The 23,560-nt window shown below is 39.3% G+C and overlaps 1 protein-coding gene across 3 annotated transcripts in view; it reads right to left on the reverse strand.

Annotated features, from left to right (window-relative positions):
* Positions 1-850: 850 nt before the first annotated feature.
* LOC101861486 (B-cell receptor-associated protein 31) overlaps positions 851-23,560 on the reverse strand; it is a 25,676-nt gene continuing 2,966 nt past the window's right edge. For 2 of the 3 annotated variants that reach the window (XM_005090909.3, XM_005090911.3), the window contains exons 2-7: positions 13,527-13,649; positions 12,284-12,384; positions 11,216-11,363; positions 5,651-5,795; positions 5,113-5,319; positions 851-3,510 (exon numbers count right to left, since the gene is read on the reverse strand). In XM_005090909.3, the coding sequence (XP_005090966.1) occupies positions 3,463-3,510; positions 5,113-5,319; positions 5,651-5,795; positions 11,216-11,363; positions 12,284-12,384; positions 13,527-13,618 (741 nt within the window). In that variant the 5' untranslated portion in view covers positions 13,619-13,649 and the 3' untranslated portion in view covers positions 851-3,462. Of the gene's footprint in view, positions 3,511-5,112; positions 5,320-5,650; positions 5,796-11,215; positions 11,364-11,634; positions 11,783-12,283; positions 12,385-13,526; positions 13,650-23,560 lie in introns of all 3 variants that reach the window. The other variant, XM_005090910.3, reaches the window with a different exon arrangement.

A 23,560-nucleotide genomic window follows, 5' to 3' on the forward strand; every position in this document is an offset into this window, starting at 1 on the left:
AGAGTTATTGGTATCATCTTAAAGACTGCTCATTTGCCTTGCATATGATGAAAAAAATAACCATTTATCTTGAAAAAGAAGTCAAGATATTTGCCATTGAAGGAGATGGGGCGGCCTGGTTTCAGAAGTAAAATTGAAGAGAAAATGGCCGCCAAAGTTTGGGGAATTCCACAGCTGAAGAGTCCCTGGGAACTGCAAATTTACCTTTTTCTTGCCTTTAATGAACGTTTTTTTCCATAAAATCCCCACATAAGAATGTTTTTGAACGGACATACAAGGTGCTGAGCCAAAGAAAAACAAAATTCCGAAAAAAAATTCCTGTCTGGCTGAAAAATGCAGATTTCTTCGATTTTATTTTATAATTTTGACGAGCGCCCAATTTCACCACAATGTCTCACATATAAGTACCAAAGATTAGAAGTGTTAAAAGAGAGTAACAAACACATAGAAGAAAGAGAGATAAGGACGATATACGAATGATAGGAAAGAAGAAGCGAACTACACCAGAGCACCTACAAACCACCCATGAGCTGTTTCTACCCTCATTCAATCTTAAGTCAGATCCCACATAATGTATATCACCCCAACGTTCTGAAAGTACAGTATGTTAACCTCATAGGATTAAATGGAAGGGCCTAAATACTCAATACAACTTTGGTTCAGAAAATTTTCAATCGGAATTCGAACCCATATCTTCAGTAACTTAGTCAAGTCCAATTGGTTATAATACCCTGTCCGCACAAAGATAACCACATAGAAGTAGAAGTCAGAAAAACACAATACCCAACACAGAAATGACAACTTCCTGTAATTCTAGACACAAAAAACAAAAACAAAACAACATGAAGCAAATAGTTGAGAAGTATTTTATGATTCTTCAGAAAATATGGAACATGAACATCATTTAGTTTGTCAAGAAAACAGATTCAGGAGTAAGTTCAGTATCGCATTGCCGAGGACGCCTGGGCAATTGCCAGAGCACATTTTGTTGTCCTTTCTGCATTGACAAACAGCTGATGGTCTGTCTTTAGGTAACCCGAGATATGCAATACATTGTCATCATTGCTGACGATTTTAGAGTTTAAAAAAAAAAAAAATCTGCCATAAAAATAACATTCCATTACGCATACTGTCAAACTAATATTTTTTTTAAAATATAATTATTCAACACAAGAAAGCTACTCCAAACTGGGAAAATCTAGGAAGCGATATAATATAAACACATAGATAGACTCAAATAAGGCTTCTGAAACAGTAGGGCTCTACTACCCCAATACAGGGAGAAAAATCAACGACAACGTAGTCAAAGACACTCAAGCGTACCTCCATCAAATACACATTGCTAAAATTCCCCTCAAGTGTTCAAACACACATATCACTACACCTCTAAACAAAACAAGGTTAGCAAATATGCACAATAAAATTTGCAACTCACAAAATTCATTTTGTAAATTCAGTCACTGAATATTACTAATGACAACTGCTAGATTACACGAGTGGCATCGTGGTGAAATCAGGCGCTTGTCAAAAAAATTTGCACCAAATTTTTCCTTAAAACTCACACTATTACAGGAGGGGCAAGACAAAAACAAATGTCATGCACCAGAGCACAGCCAGAAGAGAAAAAACCATTGACCAACTGAAAACAAACACCTTAATACAGACGGATATCTTCACTGGAATTGATATTAGTCGGTCAATTCACACAATATTTCTACAGACTCAACATCTATTCATATCTCTGCAACTTGAGCCTAGATAAGTGTCAGGACCTAGGGGGAGAGAGTATTTCTCTGCAAATAAAATATAGACAGGAATGGTAAACCCCACAGGAACCCATCAGAACCCTGCACTCAATTATTATTTCAGACCAACAAAAAAAGAAAATTTAAGCACTTTTGAAAATCTTTTCAAACTATAAACCAGTGTGGTCATTATATATTCAAAACCATACTGGTATAACAACCCCACCAAAGCAGAGGAGGAAACTTTTGCTCAGCATTCATCCAGCCCTCAGTTCTCATTGTTTACCACAATCACCACCTGGGAAACAGTACATACTCGGGGAAAAAAAATTATCTACAACATAGTAAACGCGGTGGTCATAATACCTCTGAGCAATGGGGTAAAAAAAAAAACAGAGACAGAAAACATAACAAAGATAAATAGAGAGGGATATCAATTTTTTTTTAAAAAGGGGAAAGAAATCAAAATTCTTAATAAATTAAAGTAGAAAAATTTTAGAGTGAGTATCAGTGGAAAAAGAGAGAGAGAGTAGGCATCACAAGCATTCTTTGCTTTGAGGTGTCCACAGTCACAGAAAAAACCATTCACAACTCGGTAGTGTCAAACTATATTTCCATACAAAAGAAGCCACTGTAATGTAACTGTGGCAAAAAAGGTTGGAACGACAAACTCATCATGTGCATAAAAAATAATTAATTAGACTTCATTAGCTGCAAAAATTAAATAAAAACATTCAAAGCTACAAGAAATTCTAAATGCTGAGACGGAAAGTTGAAAATAGACCTATCAGCTATACAATTCCACGATGAGATTGAGGAATAATTTGTGAAATAAAAAAAAAACAACTAAGAAAATAGAAAAATCTGCTGAATCAAACCACACTTCGAGAGCATCTTCTAAAGCTTACAAGGTTGCCTACTTCACTGTTACTTTACATTGTGATACGATGATCTACAACCCTGCTTCAGAAATTGTTTTAAAAAATGGTGAATTTACTGCTGCTTTTTCTCATTTCAGACCACCCATGACTTCATCACAGCAGAGCCAGGCAAACACATCTATGAACGGAGACAAAAAATCATATTTGCCTAGAAAGCGATTCACATAATCTGATTGTGGCAAAACACTTGAAGAAATTTACTTCATTACTCTCGCGCCAGCAAAGGTGTTTTAAAATTCTGTGAAATGGGAATTTTGTTCTTGTGAGACGAAAAAGGCTCTAAAGCCACAAGAAAACCCAAGGACTTAAAACGATGCTTTTACAAGGTCTGCAGAACTTGTTCATAAATCTCTGCTTTAGTATTTCAATGAGCTTCATAACGGCAATAATGTAATTGCATCTTCATCAGTAGAGCAAAAACGTCCACTTAAAGTGTTAGTACTTGCCAAAATCAGTTACAAAGATGTGCATCTAACCAAAAGCTTTCAATGAATGCTTTAGCGATTGATATCAGATGCTGAAAGCATTACACAGAGATATAAAAGTCTTCGTCTGTCTGACCAAAAAAAGCATCAAACTCAAAACATATTCAAACAACATCTAATTAGAATAAATTAAAGCACATTTTGATCAGTCCTACCTCCCCTCCCCCCCAACACACCCCAGTTAACTTATCCCAGGAGGCAAAAACAAACATGAGTTAAACAATCATCTTGGCAGAATGAGAAGGCTGCTCTGACATCACAGGAGATTGCCGACGTCTGTCTCTCCTCAGCTTAGTTCCCTTTCTTGTCTCCTTCCCCCTCCACTGAAGCAAGCTTGTTCTGTTGGGAAACAGATAAGACAAGATAAGATACATCTTTATTGTCCAGATCCTGGCACATTGGTTTGGTGTTCCATCACGTGTACACACACACACACATACATACACACACGCACACATGCGCACACACACGTAGGCTTACAATCACATGCATAATATAAATGAGCAGCAATATAAACAATAATAATCGTAAGCTAGATACACACTCAATGTTATTTTGATGCATGCTCTAAGGTCGTAAGTATACTTATACAAGATGGTTAAGATGGAAGCATTTTGATAGATGATGGTAAAAATGACCTTCTGTATCTTTCTTTGTTACAGATCAGAAGCCTAGGTCTTTTACTTCTGACTGATGTTTTTATTTGAGGGAACAAGGGATGTTTGTTGTCTAAAAAGATGGAATTGATTTTTTTTAGTGCAAGCTGTTGTATACAATTCATCCAAGTAGGGGAATGAAGATGTTGAAATTTTACATGCTTTCCGTATTAGTCGATTTAATTTTTCTTTATCTTGTTGTCTTGTGTACCCGGCCCATGCTGTTATGCAAAAATTTAACATACTTTCTATGGTTGAATGGTAGAACATGGACATCAATGTTTTATCAACTTTAAAATACTTTAGTTTCCTTAGAAAAAAATAGTCTTTTGTTCTGTTTTTTATGTAGGAGAGAAGTGTGGACACACCAGTTGAGTTTGTTGTCTATTGTAACACCCAGATACTTATAGTCTGACACTTGCTCGATGTTTTCACATTTAATTTCGAGTGGCTGCAGGGGCAGTTTCTTTATTCTAAAATCAACAACAAGTTCTTTTGGTTTTTTTCACATTTAAAAGCAGAGAGAGTGAAGGTGGTTCTAGACACTGCACAGTAAGTAACACCACAGGGAAATCTTTGACGCTTGAGATTACTGTGTCTCGTTCTCATTACCATCCACAAATATGGTCTTGAACATTCATATCTTTTCTTCAGCATCAACAAACCTTTGTGAAACAATACTAGAAAACAGAATAAGTATTTTCCTATATATATGAAAACTGACCTCCATGCTCAGACCTTCAAAAATGTATTAAATACATTTTTCATGTCCTAGTTGGTAGTTGTGTATTCAAGTTACCATCCCCACCAAGAAAAGAAGCAAAGAGAAAAGGGGGGAAAGTATGCCCCAACCTGCCCTCACCACCAATCAATTACCACGCCAGCCCCTCCAGCTCACCAACCATTTAATTCATACAAGGACCAACCAATGCCCTGACCCACCTGCCCCATATCCCTATCCCATCAACAATTCAACCCACATGCGGCCCAACAGATACCCTAATCCACCTGCCCCACATCCCCATACCACCAATTATTCAACCCACCAACCATCCAACCCACAGGAGGACCAACCAGCAAACGTCCTAACCCACCACCCCCACACCCCCCCCCATCCTATTAACCCACTCAACCCACCAACAATCCAGCCCACATGATGACCCACCACCAACCACCCTAACCCACCACCCCAATCCTGTTAACCCACTCAACCCACCAACCATCCAACTCACATGATGACCCACCACCATCCTAACCCCCCATTCCCACCAGCCCGCCAACCCACCTGCAGCTTCTCATGCTCCAGCAGCAGTCTGTCGTACTCCTTGTTGGTGCTCTCCGCCTGTTTCTTCATCGACTCAAAGTCCACCTGCGCCTTGTACAGCTCTTCCTTCGTCTTCTCCAGCTCTGTCTGGGTGCGGGCCAGGTCTTTCTCCACCACCGTCTGGTCCGACTTGCCACCCTTCTCATCTCCCTTCTCCGCCGCTGAATTCTATAGGGAGAAAAAAGATTACAAGGAAATGAATTCGGACAAATGTGTCAGTTAAAAGAAAGTTTCGGGGGAAAAGCAGAGAAGAAAGTTGATGCGGCAAGTCATTCGGTTATAGTTTTAGAAAGAGTTTTTTTGTGCTTGCAACACAAATAGGATAGATAACTGCCTCACAAACAAACACAAGAAAAAGCACCAACAAAAAGTTCCAAAGGAGCAGAACCAAAAATCAAAGCATGAAAACTACAACTTTAACAGAGTATTACCTAAAACAAAAAGACAAAACCCACAACTCAATCCCTTATGCCTCAAACATGACGACCATAACCCTGACCTTCTTGTTATCATCGGTGAGACTTTTCTCCTCAATCAGCAGCTGAGCTGCAGCCGTGGCGCTCTGGGCCTGCTTGATGCTGGCCTCACTCTGGGCCATCAGCGTGGCCTCGTTAGCGATCAGAATCACCAGGCGACGCAAGATGCTGAGGACAGAGGAAAGAAAAACTCAACATCCATAGAGCACATCCATGTAAACTCAATGCCTATGTAATCTCAACATCCATGTTAACTATAACCTCCACAGTTCACAACATCTGTGTAAGCTCAATGTCAGTGTAAACTGAACGTTTGAGCAACTCAATGCCTATTAAACTTAACCTCCCTGAAACTCAACATCTGTGCACCTATTTCAGTTGGGCAGAGGTCCTGACTGTACTCCCATATTGTAATAGCAACAGCAATGTTTTACGCTTTCATCAACATGATTTAGATCATTACCAGGCAGGCTGGCTACCCGTCAGGTGGCTGAGTGGGACACAACATCCAAGAAGACATACGAAGATACTCAATAATTAAAATTCCACATTCAGGTGGAAAAAAAACGCACATTTTCTACTCCATCACAGATACCGGTCTATATAGTAATAAAACTGGAGTGAGTTTCCCAATGATCAGACCGTAGATCAACAGAAAAAAAAAGTTTTTAAACTCTTTAAACCCCATCGGACGCTCCCGCGGTAATAACCCTGTTCTCCTTCGGACGCTGGGAGCGTCTGATACTAGTGACAGTTTCGTTTCATTAGTGCTAGCGTTTGATTGTTTTTCGGAACTATTCCCGAATCAAGTTCTTTAATAATGATTAAACCTTTGTTTCCGCCATTTAGAAGCTGGAGGCAAGCTTTTGGGGTTAGTTAGGTGACTTTAGAAAAAAAACTCAGGGAAATGGTGGAAAAACTCAGGGTTTAAAGAGCTAAAAAAGTAGAAGAAAAAATATCCACTATTTTATGTCACAGGTTTCATTTTTTTTCTCCTACAATGGACAACTGTGAACAACAGCCTGGCATATATGGAGGTTTAGATGGTGAGTAACAGCAACCACAGTTGGAAGTGAAAGTACATCAAGAGTATGGCGACAGACAGATAACCAATAACAAAAATTAGAATTCGGATTGTATATCGAAGTACAGTACATTTCCTCTTGGGTAACTTTTAATTGCAATAAAAAAGTTTCTAAAAAGCAAATTTTAGTGCCCCCCCTACTCCTCCCCCAAGTCTTCATGCATCATGATGATCACTGCACACAGTTCCCTGTTCCTGTAAAGGAGAACAGCCCCCCTACAAAAACCCAAGATGCGGAGCAACAGGTAAGAATTTCAAACCGAGGAGGCCAGCTTTGCCCATACTCAAATTTCATATTTCAACATATTATTCATAAATGCTGCCCTCGGTACATACAATGAGAATTTTAGAGTTAGAGGAAATTGTCATGTCATGGAAGAAGCCGGACACATTAAAAAAACAGCGACATGTAAAGAGGGAGGAAATAACAGCAAGAACTCCTCTTGCCCTTTTCTGATAGACTTCTTCATAATAGAAATAATAGTGTCAGAGATAGAATTTGAAAATGTCGGGGGAAAATGACACTAGTCAAACAAAAAATACAGTGGAGTCCGCTTAACCAGAATCAGACGGACTGCTGGATTATCTTCAGTCTGTCCAGATTTTTCATTTCAGAGAGGTTGCTCAAATAGAAAGAAAAAATAAATCTGGGATTTTACTTTGTATCATTTTCCCACCATATTCAGATTAATCATGTTCATTTTACGCAGACTCCACTGTATTGAGGACTCCAGCCTTCACTTCACTTGAGCATGTGGACAATGGTCATCTCTTTCCCTATACATCTGTTTTACATGAGTCACCAATACATGACTCTCAGAACGTTTTGATATCTCCTCTACTTTTTCTCAAACTGGACCCCCAGTAGACAGATCACTTGGACACACAATAAAATAAGCAAGCATAAAAAGATGCTATGACTACGGAAAATACTATGAAAATACAGCTGATTTCTATCAAATAACTGGAAGCACTGAAAACACAACACAACAGGCGTGACTAGACTGGAAAACAACAGACGCATGAGGTCATACAGACCTATCTATACATGGTGCAGTGAATATTCCACACAACAGCAAATTTGTCACAAAGCCTGAGCAAGATAATGTTATTAAGTGCTGATTAAATACAATGGTACATATCATTGTTAGTGCTATATGTGAGCGTGCTTGGTGAAAGGTACCAAAAGACGCATATCTTCGAACCGAGATATCAGGCTTCAAAGGTCAAAAATAGAGTTTTTGACCAAAATTAAGTTCCATTAAAAATAGATTCTTTAGCCATTAATAAGGATTTGAGTTTCTTTCACTTTAAAATACATTTTTAAAGATGTATTTTAAAATGAAGTATATTGCATAATCAATTAATCCCAAAAAATGCCTGAGAAAATTGGCTTTCGAGTAAACACTGCGGATGATTTCTCTTGTCCATTCATAAAGTCGATCCAATCACAATGCACACCCAAATTTACATCCTTCTCTCTCTTCTCTAAAGGCGGGTAGTGGGCACGAATATCTAGAACATGTAAACAAAGTGAAGCTTTGCCCATCCACACCCTTTCATTTTTCTGGAGAACAAAAACTTGTATTGCCTTTTTCTGCCCTGCGCAAACCTAGATTTAATTTCTTGAAAATTCTTGCTCAAGGTGGTAGTGAATTTGTTTTGAAAACGTAACATAAACACTCTGAAGCTGTTCTTTATCTTAGCTGCTTTTTAAAGTTGGTTTGTCAGTAGCCAATAATATGTTGTCAGGTCGTCTTGAAGTGTAGATCTATCTAATTGAAGCAGAAATAAAGGGGAAACCTTAAAGCCGTTTTTCTCAAAACTTTGTTTCCGTACCCTGTCTTAAAAAAATCACCCAAATCTCAAAAACTGCTGAAGATATCTTAAAAATTCAACAAGCATATTGTTTAGAAATGACATCTGAACATGAAAATGAAAAAAAAAAACCCTGATTCTTCAAAATGCGTCATTTGGTACCTTTCACCAGGCACACACACATTTACTAAAAGTTGGTATGAATCACTTTTCGAATGCTCATCTTCTAAAGGCTCCCCTTATAAGATCGTAAGACTTCATTTATTTTCCTAACACTCCGCATTCTTTCATAAAGTTAACACTTAATCTCATCAGCCTCCATTCAATTCATTAATAACGAACAGCTTCTGAACTGCACAGTACAATAAGGCTTTCAGGACGACATGATTGAAAACAATGATGCTTCTTCTTTTCCAAGAAAACGGAAATCACAACAAAGAAACAACATAAACTAACAAGTTCCTGATAAGAAAACTGGTCACTAGGAGAAAAACATTGCAATATTTCCCCTTTCCACTTTCGAAAGCCTTTTCTTAGAAATTTCCACTCACCAATGAAAAATCTTTATTTACGAACATACTGTCCATGGATTACAATACACATACATAATACTTGACAATTTGAAAAAAAAAATTCAAAAAAGGAAGTCATCCAGGCCTACATAAAAAATCTTGTGAAATTAGATTCAACATTACACCAATTAGAATTGCTCTTGGAGTCTGCAATCTGTTGTTGACTGACAGAAACTAACAAACACAAGAACGCCGCAAACAGCCACCAGAATAGCTTTTTCAATTTCTTTACTAATTTAAGTTGTTGTTGTTGTTGTTGTTAGCGATCCAGTAGCATCTGAGTGTTAACTCTTCTGCATGATGCCATTCGGTAATAGCTGCATGTCTGTTTTAATTGTTGTCTTGAGGAGTAGAGGCAATTAGATGTGTGGGGTAGCTTGGGAAGAAAACATCCCCTTAAATCAGTTAGTTTTCTACAGAAGAACAGATGATGTTCTACGGTCTCTGAGGGGTTTTCACATAGTGGGCTGATTTAAGTAAATTGATAAAAAACTTCGGACAAACTCTCTTTATTACACTTAACAAATGATTACACCAGTTGTGAACTGCTAGTATAGGCAAAGCCGTTCTCAAGTTCAGTATCGCCGACGGGGTGGGGGGGGGTGTGATGACGAGGGTCAGACATCACAAAAAAACCTGCATATGTTGCCATAACTAACGGGAGCAAGTGACTAAAAGAGAAAGAAAAAACTTCCCACAATATACAGGGCCCTTACGTGATGCACGGAAAAAAACTTTTTTAAGGGCGAGGGGATTAGGGCCTTGGGGTATTCTTGCAAAGTTAACTTCGATATAATTATTTTGTTTAAGTCTTTATATTATATCAAAACATGAGCTCAAAGCAGTAGTAGTACCATCAATCATTTCATGGGCTATGACAATTGAAAAAATTGTACAAATCTGTAATGGGTCCACTAAAAATGACATTAGCCTATTTCCCGAAAAACTGCATTGGGAAGTGGATCTATTTTCAAACACCAACAACAATATCTATATACAGTCGAACCTGTGTAAAACGGCCACCCATTGTCAAGGAGAAAAGTGGCCGTATAAGACAGGTGGCCGTCTTAGGCAGGACTGATGAAGATGAAGAAAACAAACCATTCCTTTCTGAGGTCTCAACAGAAGGTAGTCGCATGGTTTTTGTTGTTATTTTTGTTGTTGTTGTTTTCGCTGGGGTTTTTTTTTTCTTTTGTTGCTGCTTTTGTGCAAGGGTGACAATAAAACGAAATGTTTCAGACAAGGAGGCCCGAGTGCTATGGTAAAACAAACACCACTTGAGAATGAGCGACACTTCTGTCACAAGTTCATGCTGACAACCATTGTTACTTTGTTACAGACTGGGTAAACAGTGACCACTCATCTCACTTACGATTTGTGCATGAGTTCTGGGCGGGGCTTATGGGTTATGAGGGATCACACGCTTCCCTCACCTGCAGCTGAAAATTAATTTTGTTACCTATTGGTCAACAGCGGGAGGGGCCTACGCAAAATGATCGGTTGGAGGGACTACCCTAGATTATGACGGCTGGCCCACAACGCCAGGGACCAATGCAGGAATTATGACATTGACAAAGCGTAATGGAGTCACGAAGGTGGCCGTCTAAGACAGGTGTTATTGCTTAGTGTGATAGGGGTCGTGTGTTAAAATAAGGTGGCCGTGGCCACGTTGGACAGGTGGCCGTTTTACACAGTTAAATTATATAGAAAAAACGCAAGTGGGGAAATGGAAAATGTCCGTTTGTACAGGTGGCCGTCTTATAGAGGTGGCCGTCAGGGCAGGTTCGACTGTACCCCAACTGGCTTCTTAACAAAAGAAACAAAAAATAACTACTTTAATTACACACAGAAAGGTGACTTTTAAAGATTAAAGAAAAAAAAACAACTGGCGGAGCACACAAAGATACAAGATCTGCATAGAAGCAAATTTTTTTAAAACTCAACGGAGTTAATGCATAAATACAAGTGAGGGTGTTTCAAACTCACACCATAATGCAGATTATTAATAAGAGACAAATAATACCTCTAATAAGGTCCCAAGATTTGACAAGTTTCAGTTGACCTATTTTCTTTGTGAGCTCTGACTGAAATGAGGAAGCACGAAAGTAACTTACAACCAAAGAAACAAAGCAAATCCGGCAATGTACATGTTGCGCTGAGCACGAAACAACTTCATGTGGAAAACAGTCTCGGCCTCTGGGTAACGCCTCAACTCCTCGCTATCCATAGGCTCAGAGTATTTCAGGGTCTCCCGCACAGACTCTGGGGCCCGGGAGAGGGAGGAAAAGAAGAGGGAGGAAAAGAGAGATTACACAAGAGGCTGCATGCGCTAGGGAACTATATGCCACAGCCGGCAGGCCCGCACCATCAAAATTGTCAATCTTTTAACACAGTTAACCCTTTCGTCGCCAGACCCACTTCACAACATTAACAAAGCGCTTATACAGTCTCAGAGGAGGCACAGAATGGGTTAATTGTTAAAAGAGATCGAACATTTTTTAAAACTGTGGGCCAGCCAGCTGCTTCTACTTACAACCAGAGAAACAGGGCCATGCCTGAGATGTACAAATTTCTCTGGGCCCGGAATAGTTTCATGTGATGGAACGTTTCCGCAGCCTGGCCATGTTTCACGTCTGCTACCTCCAAAGGATCGGAGTATTTCTTTACTTCACGAATAGATTCTGTGTGCAGGATAGATACAAGGCACAGAGAACACTAATTAAGCCCTACATGCGTGAGCACTCATGGCAATGGTCTGCAACGAAGAAAGGGCAATAAAACAAAAGAGAAAGAGCAATAAAAATAAAGATTGACAGACAAAGGACCAGGACAAAGAGGAGAGAAAGGGTTTTGACAGAGTTGTAAGAAAAAAAATTGTTTTGAAAGATGCACGAGTAGGAAATGCTAAAATAAATTACAAGGAAAAACAAATAACTACAAGTCCAAAACTGAGTAAACAGTAATTCTAACTTCCCTGGTGGAAGTTCGTAAAGATTTGTTCAGTAAAAAATAACAGCACTACCTTTTGAGAACAACAACATATAGATCTATATCAAATACACCATGTACTGAGGCTTTGTTAGCCTGAGCTGCTCAAAGTTAACAAGTCTGTTTTCCTGGATGTTTAGTTTCTACTCTCACTATAACACATATTGAAAACTTGACAATGGGAAAAATCTTACCTGCAAACAGAAGGAGAAGAATGGCTATGAAAATGTAGAAGTATATTTTAGAATATACTGCAAACATTGAGGCTAGTCTTGACCGGAAGACCTTTTGCCATCTGCAGAAACAAAACAAAAATTCAAACTGATGCACTTCAAAATCTGCAGTAAATCAGAAGGTCTTAAAAACAACAACAACAGATGCTCAGACTTTTGAATAACAAGCAATAACAGGACATGTCTCTACATGTTTTAATTTTCAGTAACTTATTGTAAAGCCTTATTTTGTCATGACAGCTACATACCTTTCAACCTAACAATATTTTCAGGTAAAATCAGAGACCATAAAAATAGACTATCTAATTTTAAATAAAATGAGTATTTAAGAATTTGTCCAATCTTCTTGCAATATCTAAGAAATTATCATGTCTAAACATGTCCTAGCGACTGACTCACTGCAGCAGGTGCAAGATAATAATATCAGGTCTCAGATTGCACTTGATGTCATGTGATGACTGGCACTGGTAATCCACAACTGCACTCAACATGGACAACAAAAACACACCAGCGTATAAGAAAAACAAAAAACATAACAAAACACAAAAAAATGTATGGCTGGGAGCATTGGGAGAACAAGACCCGGAGAAAATGTCTGGACTACTTCGTGTCAATAGATCCCGCAGCCAGCGATGATGTGCAGTAACATCGGCACCACAAACACCAGGACTCATGGGTGTCTGCAGCAACCCGTCACGACATAATGACACACACACACACGTACAGATGCAGAAAGAGCACCAGTCACCATCGGACCTTTTACCTCTCATCACTGACCTTTAACAAAATAGTTACAAATTCTTCAATGCACCTTGCCCCAAGTGAACACTTCTGGTTATCAACAAAAGAAAATACTTCAGGACTCCTTTTGCACAAAGTAATGACACAGCTCTTCCAAGTAATAAAATCGCTAATTTTGACACAAGCAGAAAGAAAGCAAGTTCTGCTGTAGCAACATGACATTTAAGAATTTATCAACACCATAGAAAACTGAATCTCCCCTCGACGCTTAACGGAAACAGAGGATGAAAAAGTAAAAGTAAAGTATCAACACAATAATAGAGACCTCCTATTAATAATTAATCATATTCTTAAACATTATTAACAATTAACTTTTACCCAGGATAAATCAGTTCATCAATCCCTTGGTTTCAAAATGTAACCATCTCTTACAACACAATACAAAGGAATATTTTCGACATACGTTTTCGGAGAGATGAAGGGCAACAGCAGCACACTGACAAGGAAGATTTCAACATATAGCACTGTGGCAACAAATGTCCACTGTAGAGTCATGATGTCAAGCTCGTGTGATCACTCTTGGAGTCTGAAATCAGAAAAATAAGTTTTTCAGACAGAATCAATGAATTAGTGACAGTGCAAAATGACTGGCTGGTCCCGCAATCTACAAGGAAAGTCAGTAAGGAAAGAATCTTATTTTGTATCAAGAACGAAAAACAATTTTAGAGCAATGAGGCAGAGGCAGTTTCTTCAAAACTCAGTTCCGACCAAAAGAATTCAAAATGCTGACAGGTCTAATTTCTCCTCTTTCCTTTCTGACAGTATGTCAGTGTGAAAAGCCACCAGAAACCTCAATAAGCTCTTTCACACATCTGTCTCTAGGTCAAAAGTAAAAGACAGGCGACAAGAAGATGATAGAAGACAAGAAGATAGAAAACCAGTTCTGTGTCCAGTAGCAGGACGGAACAGATGCTTAGCAAAGCAGACTAAAGTATTTTTAAAAATCAACCAACTTTTTTAAAATCTTGGCTGAAAAAAAGCCTATATAAATATTATAGACCTACATGATAGGATCGTGAACAATTTGCCCCAACCCTTGACTAAATTCACACTGGCAATTAAAAATTTATAAATATAAAATTGATACTCTAAACTAGGCATAACCCCTTCATTGCGTTTTGACATACCTTGTGCGTCATGAAAATGCATTTTTTGAGAGAAGATGCACAATGACCGGCTGACCTTGAGACACACAACTTCACCATTGACGATCAATAAAAACATTTTTAACACAAAAATTCAGCCTACATGATGACAATATTATATCATAGTTTTACCAATCAAACTGACCTAACTAAAAGTTGACTTCTAAGTACATGATGACAATATTATATCATAGTTTTACCATTCAAACTAACCTAACTAAAAGTTGACTTCTAAGCTTAAAATTCCCTTCTGTAGTAATTACTGCCCATCGAACCAACCGTGGGGGGTTTCAGGGCGGCATTCCTCCCTGTAACCGGTGTGACTATTCTGACAAGTACACAACCCTGTGGAGCCTCAGCACTGGCCCCCCTTGAGTCATTTCCGGTAAAGATTAGTTTTCAGCACCCTCCAACACTGATTGCACATTTCCCGATCACAGCAATTTTATGCAAACTGCAAAGATGCATTGAATTGGTCCAAAAAGAAAGAGAAGCATGTCATTCTCAAAAAGAAAAAGACTCACAATGTACGGTACTCGCATTCATGCTAGAGTAGAAGCACACACGTGTCCGAATATAGATTCTACACACCCCCCCCCCCCCCACCCACCCACCCCCAATTCCTCTATTTTCGTCAAAATTTGATGTATTGCGATCAGGTTCGAAATCTAGATCTAGATTTTAGATCTAGGGCCTACTTGAAAATGATTTGTGAAGTTTTCTTTTAGTTTAGTGGTCAAATAATGAAATATAGACCTAGATGTAGATCTATAGAACTAGATCTAGAACCTAGAATCTAGATTTAGATCTAGGGAAGGGTGGGGCAATTTCGACAGGTTTGAGTAGTTGAGTAGTGGGCAAAAGTAACCGATACTGCTTTATGAAAGCCTTTGTGAAAGAACACAGACTATCTTGGTATCGTTGTGTCAAGCAGCCATTCTACTTTTCAATTAACATGTTCTTTACTCTATTTGCATTTCGAATTTTCAACCAATGACGATTTTGTGGCATACCCTTGCTTGGGGCAACTTCAACAGGGGGTGGTGCAAATTTGACCCCTCGCATGGGGTAACTTCCACATACAGACTGAAAGAGTTTAAGAATACTGACTCACAGGGGCTGTGGGCAACTTCAACAGGGGGCGGATATCTTCAACAGTACTGGGTTCTTATTGGGGCCCCCCCCCCCCCCCCCCCCCTCTCTCTCAACTCCTCTAGAGTACTGAATTCTCGGTCTATCTCTCTCCTCCCCCTTCTCTTCCCCCCCCCCCCTCTCCCAAACGAAGACACGCACTCACATCAAAGGCCTAATACGTGCACACACGCACACAAACTTTCTCTCTCTCTCTCTCTCTCTCTCTCTGTCTCGCACACTCACACACACACACTTAGCTCTGAAAATGCGATAGTTGAGCAGTCTAGATCTCGTCTAAGTCGAAATTTCAGCTAGTTTGTATCTGAGCGGTCAAGGAATTTCGATGATGAAAATGATAAAAACAAACAATTAAGATTAACTCATTCGCTACGCCGTGCCCCAACTCATTCGCTACGCCGCGCCCCGGCTAAAGTGCCATCAGCACGCTAAGCCGCCCCCGGCGGCTCGAGAACCGATCTTCAATTTTAGCTTAGATTCTAGTCCAACCCACATATCCATGTTAAAATAAAGGTCATAATATAATGTTGACTTGTGGGTCAAGCATTTCCACTGAAAATCGGAAATTTAGATTCAGTTTTGAAACGCGATTTCGTAGTTTATTCGACTTTGTTTTATCGCGATGCCAAAATTATAGCACGGACACCAGTCTTAGTAATTATCCACAACAAAATCTATCATTATTTTGCCCCCTAAAGAAATGTAGGACTCTTTTTTATAATATTGATATGATTGGATTGGACTCATATTGCCAATGCACTGTTATTGAGAAATCAACATTTTTGAGTGTTAGATCTTGATCTAGGTCTAGATCTAAATTGTCAAAATATTTTTTTTCACCCCAAAATCACTACTTTTTGATGAAATTACACAAAAAGTGCAACTCAAGACATGTATAGGTTTATTCCAAATGCAATTCTGAATAATTCCATACAAGTGGGGATTTTTCTGTTTGCGATCGTTTCTCAAGATTATAATTTTTTAATTTTTTTTCAATATCGGATGTTATCTTCAAAATGTACAAATATTATGGAATGTAGGTAAATAACTGCAAACTTTTCAATATTTTCCAGTTCTATATTCATTTATGGTTATTTTGATGTATCATTAATTGACTAGGTGCAAACATATTTTCTGAGTTTCACCAAAGATTATTTTTTAAAATTTTCAAATTTTATCCGCATCCAATCAAAATTGTGTTGCATAATCGTCTCTTACATGAACCAAAGTCGAAAAATACATATATAAACATTACAGATGTATTCTACAAACCATACTGAAAATATTGGTATATAATATGTTGATATTTATTTGAATTTGTGGCCCCAAAGACATTTTAACTGCCCACTAGTCATCATCTCATTCGCCCTCCCGAAAAAAAATTCGTCCACAAGCCGAAAATAATACGTAGCGAATGAGTTAATGAAATGTGATAGTTTGTTGAAGGTAATTCTGCTTATGAAGCAATTGGTTGAAATTGGCCCACCCCCCTTTCGAAGTTGCCACCAAAATCTCACTCAATCATTTTTTTAAAAATAAATCATGTAAATTTATATATAATTAACATTTCCAATTCTAGTTGGATTTAAATGAACCTAAGGATACCAAAGTTTGGTCAAATAACTGATAAATATTTTGAAGCAAGAAAGCAAGTTAAGTGTGTATATGAAAGCAAAGGAAGTGGCTAATATCTTCACCCCGGGTAAGAATACAAATACGATCGACCTTTCACCCCGGGTGAAACTTGCCAGCGTTGCCTATTCTCACCCAGTGTGAAATAAGACCTGTTTTTCCAAATTTAAGAATACTGTCTATCGGTCAGCGCTTCCACCAGCTTAGCTGAAAAATAAGGAAAATTCAGCCGGGGATCTGGGGGCCTGGGTCCAGGGACAGAGTCCCGGTGGGGGTTTGGGGGGGGGGGGGGAAAGCCCCCGAAGAAATTGAAATTTAGTGCTTTTAGAGGGTTCAAAATGGCATTTGGGAACCTGTTTGAAGAGATTGCCTACAACCCATAACATTTATTTGTTCACCAACATTTTGTCTTGTTTGATTTTTTTCACCTACATGATACCTTTACATTGCAGGCAATGTTTAAAAGCAGGTTCCCCTTCCATTGCTACTATAATTCAATTCATTTATCATTGCACAATTGATAGAAGGCAAACCTGAGAATAATTTATAATGAATAGAAATAGATATGCACCTTCACAATACATTTACCCAGCGTATACCCTAATTTTCCACAACTTTCACTTCTAAATGTTGCAGGTCACAGCCTCGGAACACCACTTCCAATTATTTTTTATTATAGTAGTTTTAGCAATTTATTTCATGGCGGCCCTTATCGCGTTCGCGTGCCGTATAATCTTCGCATTGATAATTTATCTAGATCTAGACAGACAATAAATTTGCAAACAAGTTTCTTTCTGATAGTAATTTTCTGTCTTAGACCACAAGTCAATATATATATAATATACTTGATCAACTCGCATATTTTCCAAGCTGCAGCAACAGTCCAAAGACAAACAGGCGGAATGAGTGAATGATAGAAAGGAGGAAATTGGCACAAAAAGTTCACCAGATTTTGATCAATCTGCAGGTAAAAATGTACTGCCAACCAACCCGCAATGAACGCATGGGACATAGCCGAATAATGGCTGATTGCAGGAAATGCACAATTTGGCAGGTTTCTATAACACATTACCTTATTGCTGAGAGAATTACCGTAAATATATCTAAAGCTTACAAGACGATACGAAGGCGAGTACAGATCTTTTGCTACAGAATTTCAGTAGATAGGCTACATAGTCCTATGCTGTCGCAGCTTTTTTACTGAGGGAGTTGATAATGATGGAGGAACAAGTACGGAACTGGCAGGAAGTATGGATTCCGTAAAAATACGGAAGAGTGGAAGCACTGATAGGTGTGGATGATCAAATTGACAATTTAAAAGCAAAAGAAAAAAACATGTTATAGCACATATAAGCTAATTTGGTCGTCTACAAAAGATGCTATGGCTATTTCACTTTTTGAATCAAACCGAACTATGTGGGTCGCCGTTTTGTTTTGCCCAGAAGTTCTCGCAAGATCTACTCCTCCCCTCTCTCTCTCTCTCCTTCTGAATACTGTCTCTGTGAGGATGATCGCCATTTCGTTTTGCCCGGAAGTTCTCGCGCTGCTCCTTTCTCCCCCCCCCCTCTATTTCTTCCTCACTGCCTGCAAACAAAATTGCAAGCTTTCAACACAAGAGCGCTGGAACATTTATTCACGGGAACACTACACTGGTTGGCCTATCACAGTAATCACTAGGAACCAGAAACTAAATTTTCAAAGTAGCCGTATGCCAAATGTATTTGTCCCATTTGAAAGGTATTATATCCACTGAGCATTTTGGTGCCATTCTTTAACCTCTCAGTCAATTTGTAAGAAAATGGTAGTAGTCTAAAATTTGATCAAATTTGTTAAAGTCAGTCACTGGCTGCAACCCCATGTTGGACAGACAATAAAAGAGTACCAAGAGCACTAAACATCTCTACATTAATTAACAGAGTACAATAACTATAACAAATATATGGAGCCTAATTTTTTTCAAGACTGTGAGATCATTACAAATTAGTATTTTATCACCTCAAACACGATGATCTGTCGTTATTTCCACAAAAACACCGAGCGCTGACCCGGCGAGCGAGTCGGCTCTATACTGTAGTGTACCCCGAGTGGGGGGTCGCATGCTTTCTTTCCGAGTCTCGCGGAAGTATTGATGGCAAATAATTCCCAACTAATTACTTTATTCTAATGGAAAATAAACTGATCTTTCAATCATACCTTTATTGAGCTGGTATAATGTTACATATTTTGTGAAAAAATGATTTTTCAAAATTTTGACAGTATTTTTAAAAGCTTTCTATTTAAACTCCAAAGGCCAAAAATATACTACAGGAAAGCCGTGTTTACGCTACCTACTATCACAGAGAAGGCGAGAATAGTACACTTAAAAAGGCTCGCCTGCGCTATTCTCACCCGGAGGCGGCCAAAAGTAAATGATGGGTGAGACGGGTGTTTTCTGACTTAAAAAAGAAACAAGTGGAAGCCTAGGAAGCCCAAATTTTATTTTTAGATAGAATCAAATGTGCAACGAATAAAAATGGGCTTTGACAATTCCACGGCGCAAGGGTCAAATGATTCTCAAAAGCCAAGTCTAGGTTGAGGCCGTCGAAGTGGCCCCTACCTAGAGGTACCCTAGGCCTACTAATTTAATCTGAACTAGATCTAGATCTACATCTCTAGATTTTAATAAGGAAGTGGCTATCCTTACTCGGGGTGAAAATAAAAATATGATCGACTTCTCACCCCGGGTGAGACTTGCTTGCCAGCGTTGGCTATTCTCACCCAGTAAGACCTGTTTTTCCTCATTTCAGAATACTGTCTATCAGTATATGGATGATCAAATTGACAAAAGCAAAGAAAAAAATGAGGTTATAGCACAAAAGTAAGCTAATTCAATCATCTACAAAGTTACTATGCTATTTCACTTTTCGAATCAAGTCGAATACACAGGTCGCCATTTTGTTTTGCCCGGAAGTTCTGGCAATATCTACTCCTCCTCTCTCTCTCTGTCTATATTTCTGAATACTGTCTATCCGTGCGGACGATCAAATTGACAAAAAAAACAAATGACAGCTCGATTGTAATTATGACATTGTTCTTTTCTTCAAATTGTGATTCCCCCAAGTCCAAAACGGAGGAAAAACGAATGTTCATCGAAAAGACATCTGCAATCTTTTTAAATCTAGATCTAGGCTAGCCTCTAAACTAGATCAATGATTTATGTCTGTCTGTCTAGATCTAGACCAAGGCCATAGATCTAGAAGAACCTAGGTCTACCCTGAGCCAAGAGGGCGCTGAAACTTTCCGAAATCACAAAAGAGTTCCCTTACCGGGTCTGTATACTTCGTGACTTTGTTCCTGGTTACCGGGTCTGTATACACTCCCTTTCTTTATTGCTGTAAAGTTTCAGAGATCTCTGCATTTAGTAGATTTTACGTACCAACTTAAAATTACCACCCATCCATTGATAAAACACTAGAGCTGGAAACTAGATCACGCATTCCAAACGCGAGGTGCCGGCATGCAAGAGGCGCGTGATCGCTAGGCGGCATGTGATTGGCTGCCTATAACCAAATAGGTCACCGATGACTACATCAAGGGTTTTCCCGATAGCGCTTTAACTGAGTTTTAGAAGGGGTGATCGCGTCGCCGTAAAAACGATGTCACGCAATTCAACAAATTTCACGCAAATATCAGTCTTTAACCCTCGTAGCGCTTACCGGAAGCGCTGAGCGTACTCCGTGCCGGGCTCGCTTAGCCTTGACCATTTGTGACCTGCCCCGGAGCGCTGGCCGGGTTGTTTGAGGCCCACGCGGGGAATGATATTGTTTCATTTTGTATCTTGACAGTATGCACGCATACATTCACCAAAACCCTAGACAATTTATAAATTCAGAAAAGACTTCACTTTCCAGAGGTATGGTTTTCAAAATAATAAAGGGAAAGCTGTTAATCAAACCAATCATTCACTGTTCAGCGCTACTGGGCAATTGACCTAAATAAACATTATAAAGAGTCTATCCCTAACAGAACCCACGAAGGCACGCAGTGCGTTGACCCCTGGGTTATTTTTTCCTTGATTTTGATTGGTTGAACCATTCTAGAGTAAAATTTTCCATTACAGAACTAATAATAGCATCTAAAGGTGACGCTATTTGCTCCAAAAATAAGGTGTTCCCCTAAATCGACAATAGTCGCCTCGCGCGCTTGGGAGCTGGCCCGCCCGTTGGCGATTATTGTCGCCTCGCGCGCTCAGCGGAGTGAGAGAGGGGAGGCGAATTTTGTCGCCTGAAGCGCTACGAGGGTTAAGATCCAAAGTAATAAAGGCATCGATAAAGTGATAGCAGAACTAGATCTAGATTGTAGATTCTGCACTAAAAATCACATGAAGATACCAAGTTTCATTCATATCTCCATTTCATTACTGACTTATGAACAATTTTCCTCTAGATTCTTTTACATCAAAACATGTCCCACATTTTGGCGATAAATTTTTTCCTGAAGGTCCTCCAACATTTTGCAAACAAAAAATCCAATAACTTTTTTAGGGCTATTTATCAATGGATTTTTAAAATTTAAAAACCATAGTTCTAAGAATTTACTCTATTTTCATTTAAGTCCATTTTTAACTCTAGTCCTGCGGGGTTAACCGGAAGAGGGATGGCTCTTATCGATCGATGACCCACTTACGTCGCCCGCGAGCTTGTGCCGCTGGGCGCCGGGGTCAGACACCGGTCACGCGAGCGTGCCGCGGCAGGTCAGGGGAACACCTCATCTTTTACAGCAAACTGATACAATCAATGAATAAATGTTACGAACACACGAATAATCCCATTATCTCCTCGTCGGTTGATCAGAGACGCTGAAATTGGAAGTTACACCAAATCGAATAACTTTTCCAGAGTTTTCCAGATTTCACACCTATTATGAATGAACTTGCAAACAGCTGCTTATCAGCTATCGTTCGAAAGAGGAAAAAAATGGGATAATTTCCTAATATTTTTTTTATTCAGTTGCTCTCAAATTTCTCCCTCTGGTAGGACAATGGTTCAAAAACCACCAAATATGATTATTTACATCAGGAAACGTTTGGTGTAAGAATTAGATCGTTTGAAAAGTGAGGAAAGGTGTTTGCATTGAAAGATGAAAGTCCTATTTCCTGAATTCCTTTCGAGTCCCTCAAGTATCTAACTGGGTCAAAATGCTCATATTTCATTGGATTAACATCTCAACCGACGCTCTGTTATCTCTACCAATGCCTCGCGTTGCAAAACAATGCAGTAAGTTCCAGATGGACACACAGGCACAAGCAGACTGACCCATACACATTTTAGCACACAGATGCAGACCCCGCCCTAAATGAAATGCGTTGCCCGCGCGGGACGACGACTGATCAGGGACCAGCTGTGGAGCGCCGCGCGGGATTGCGCTTATCGGGCAAACATTTATCTGGGACCAGAATCTTAAGGGTTAAGCAATTTGGATGAAAATTTAATTTTTCATTGTCATTGCTACACGTTTGTTCATGGCACAGAATTCTACACTTGTTATCACAGTGTACAATTCTGTGGTTCACGGTGAACGCTACACTGGTTGGCATAGGGCTAGGCTATCACAGTGAACGCACACCGGGTGAAAATAGCCAATATCATGTGATCGGCAGTCTAGACTCTATATTGTTTAGATCTACACTGCAGTTTGACCACGGAAGTGGCTATTCTCATCCGGGGTGAGAATAGAAATACGATCGACCTCTCACCCCGGGTGAGACTTGCCACCGTAGGCTATTCTCACCCTGTGTGAAACAAGACCTGTTTTTCGTAATTTCAGAATACATTCTATCGATGTGGATGATCAAATGGATAAAGGCAAAGAAAAGATTACGTTATAGCACAAAAGTAAGCTAATTTAATCGACTACAAAGATGCAATGGCTATTTCACTTTTCGAATCGAGCCGAACTACGGGGGTCGCCATTTTGTTTTGCCCGGAAGTTCTCGCAAGATCTACTCCTCCCTGGACCCTCTTCTCTCTTTCTATCTCTTTCTGAATAATGTCTATCGGTGTGGACGATCAAATTGACCAAAACAAAGTTAAAAAATGATGTTAAAACACAAAAGTAAATTAATTTGGTCGTCTACAAGAGATGCTACAGCTATTTAACTTTTCGAATTGAGCAGAACTACGCGGGTCGCCATTTTGTTTTGCCCAGAAGTTCTCGCGCTACTCCTCTCTCTCTCTCTCTTTCTCTCTCTCTCTCCACTGCCCACAGACAAAATTGTACGTTTTTAGTAGGCTAACAGTAGTAATGGAACGTTTGTTCACGGCACAGAATTCTACAAGGAAGTGGCTATTCTCATCCGGGGTGAGAATAGAAAAAACGATCTACCTCTCACCCCGGGTGAGACTTGCGACCATAGGCTATTCTCACCCAGTTTGAAACAAGACCTGTTTTACCTCATTTCGGAATACTTTCTATCGATGTGGATGATCAAATTGATAAAAGCCAAGAAAAAATTACGTTATAGCACAAA

This window comes from Aplysia californica, unplaced genomic scaffold (assembly GCF_000002075.1).
Source record: "Aplysia californica isolate F4 #8 unplaced genomic scaffold, AplCal3.0 scaffold00023, whole genome shotgun sequence".
In the NCBI taxonomy this organism is placed as follows: Eukaryota; Metazoa; Mollusca; class Gastropoda; order Aplysiida; family Aplysiidae; genus Aplysia; species Aplysia californica.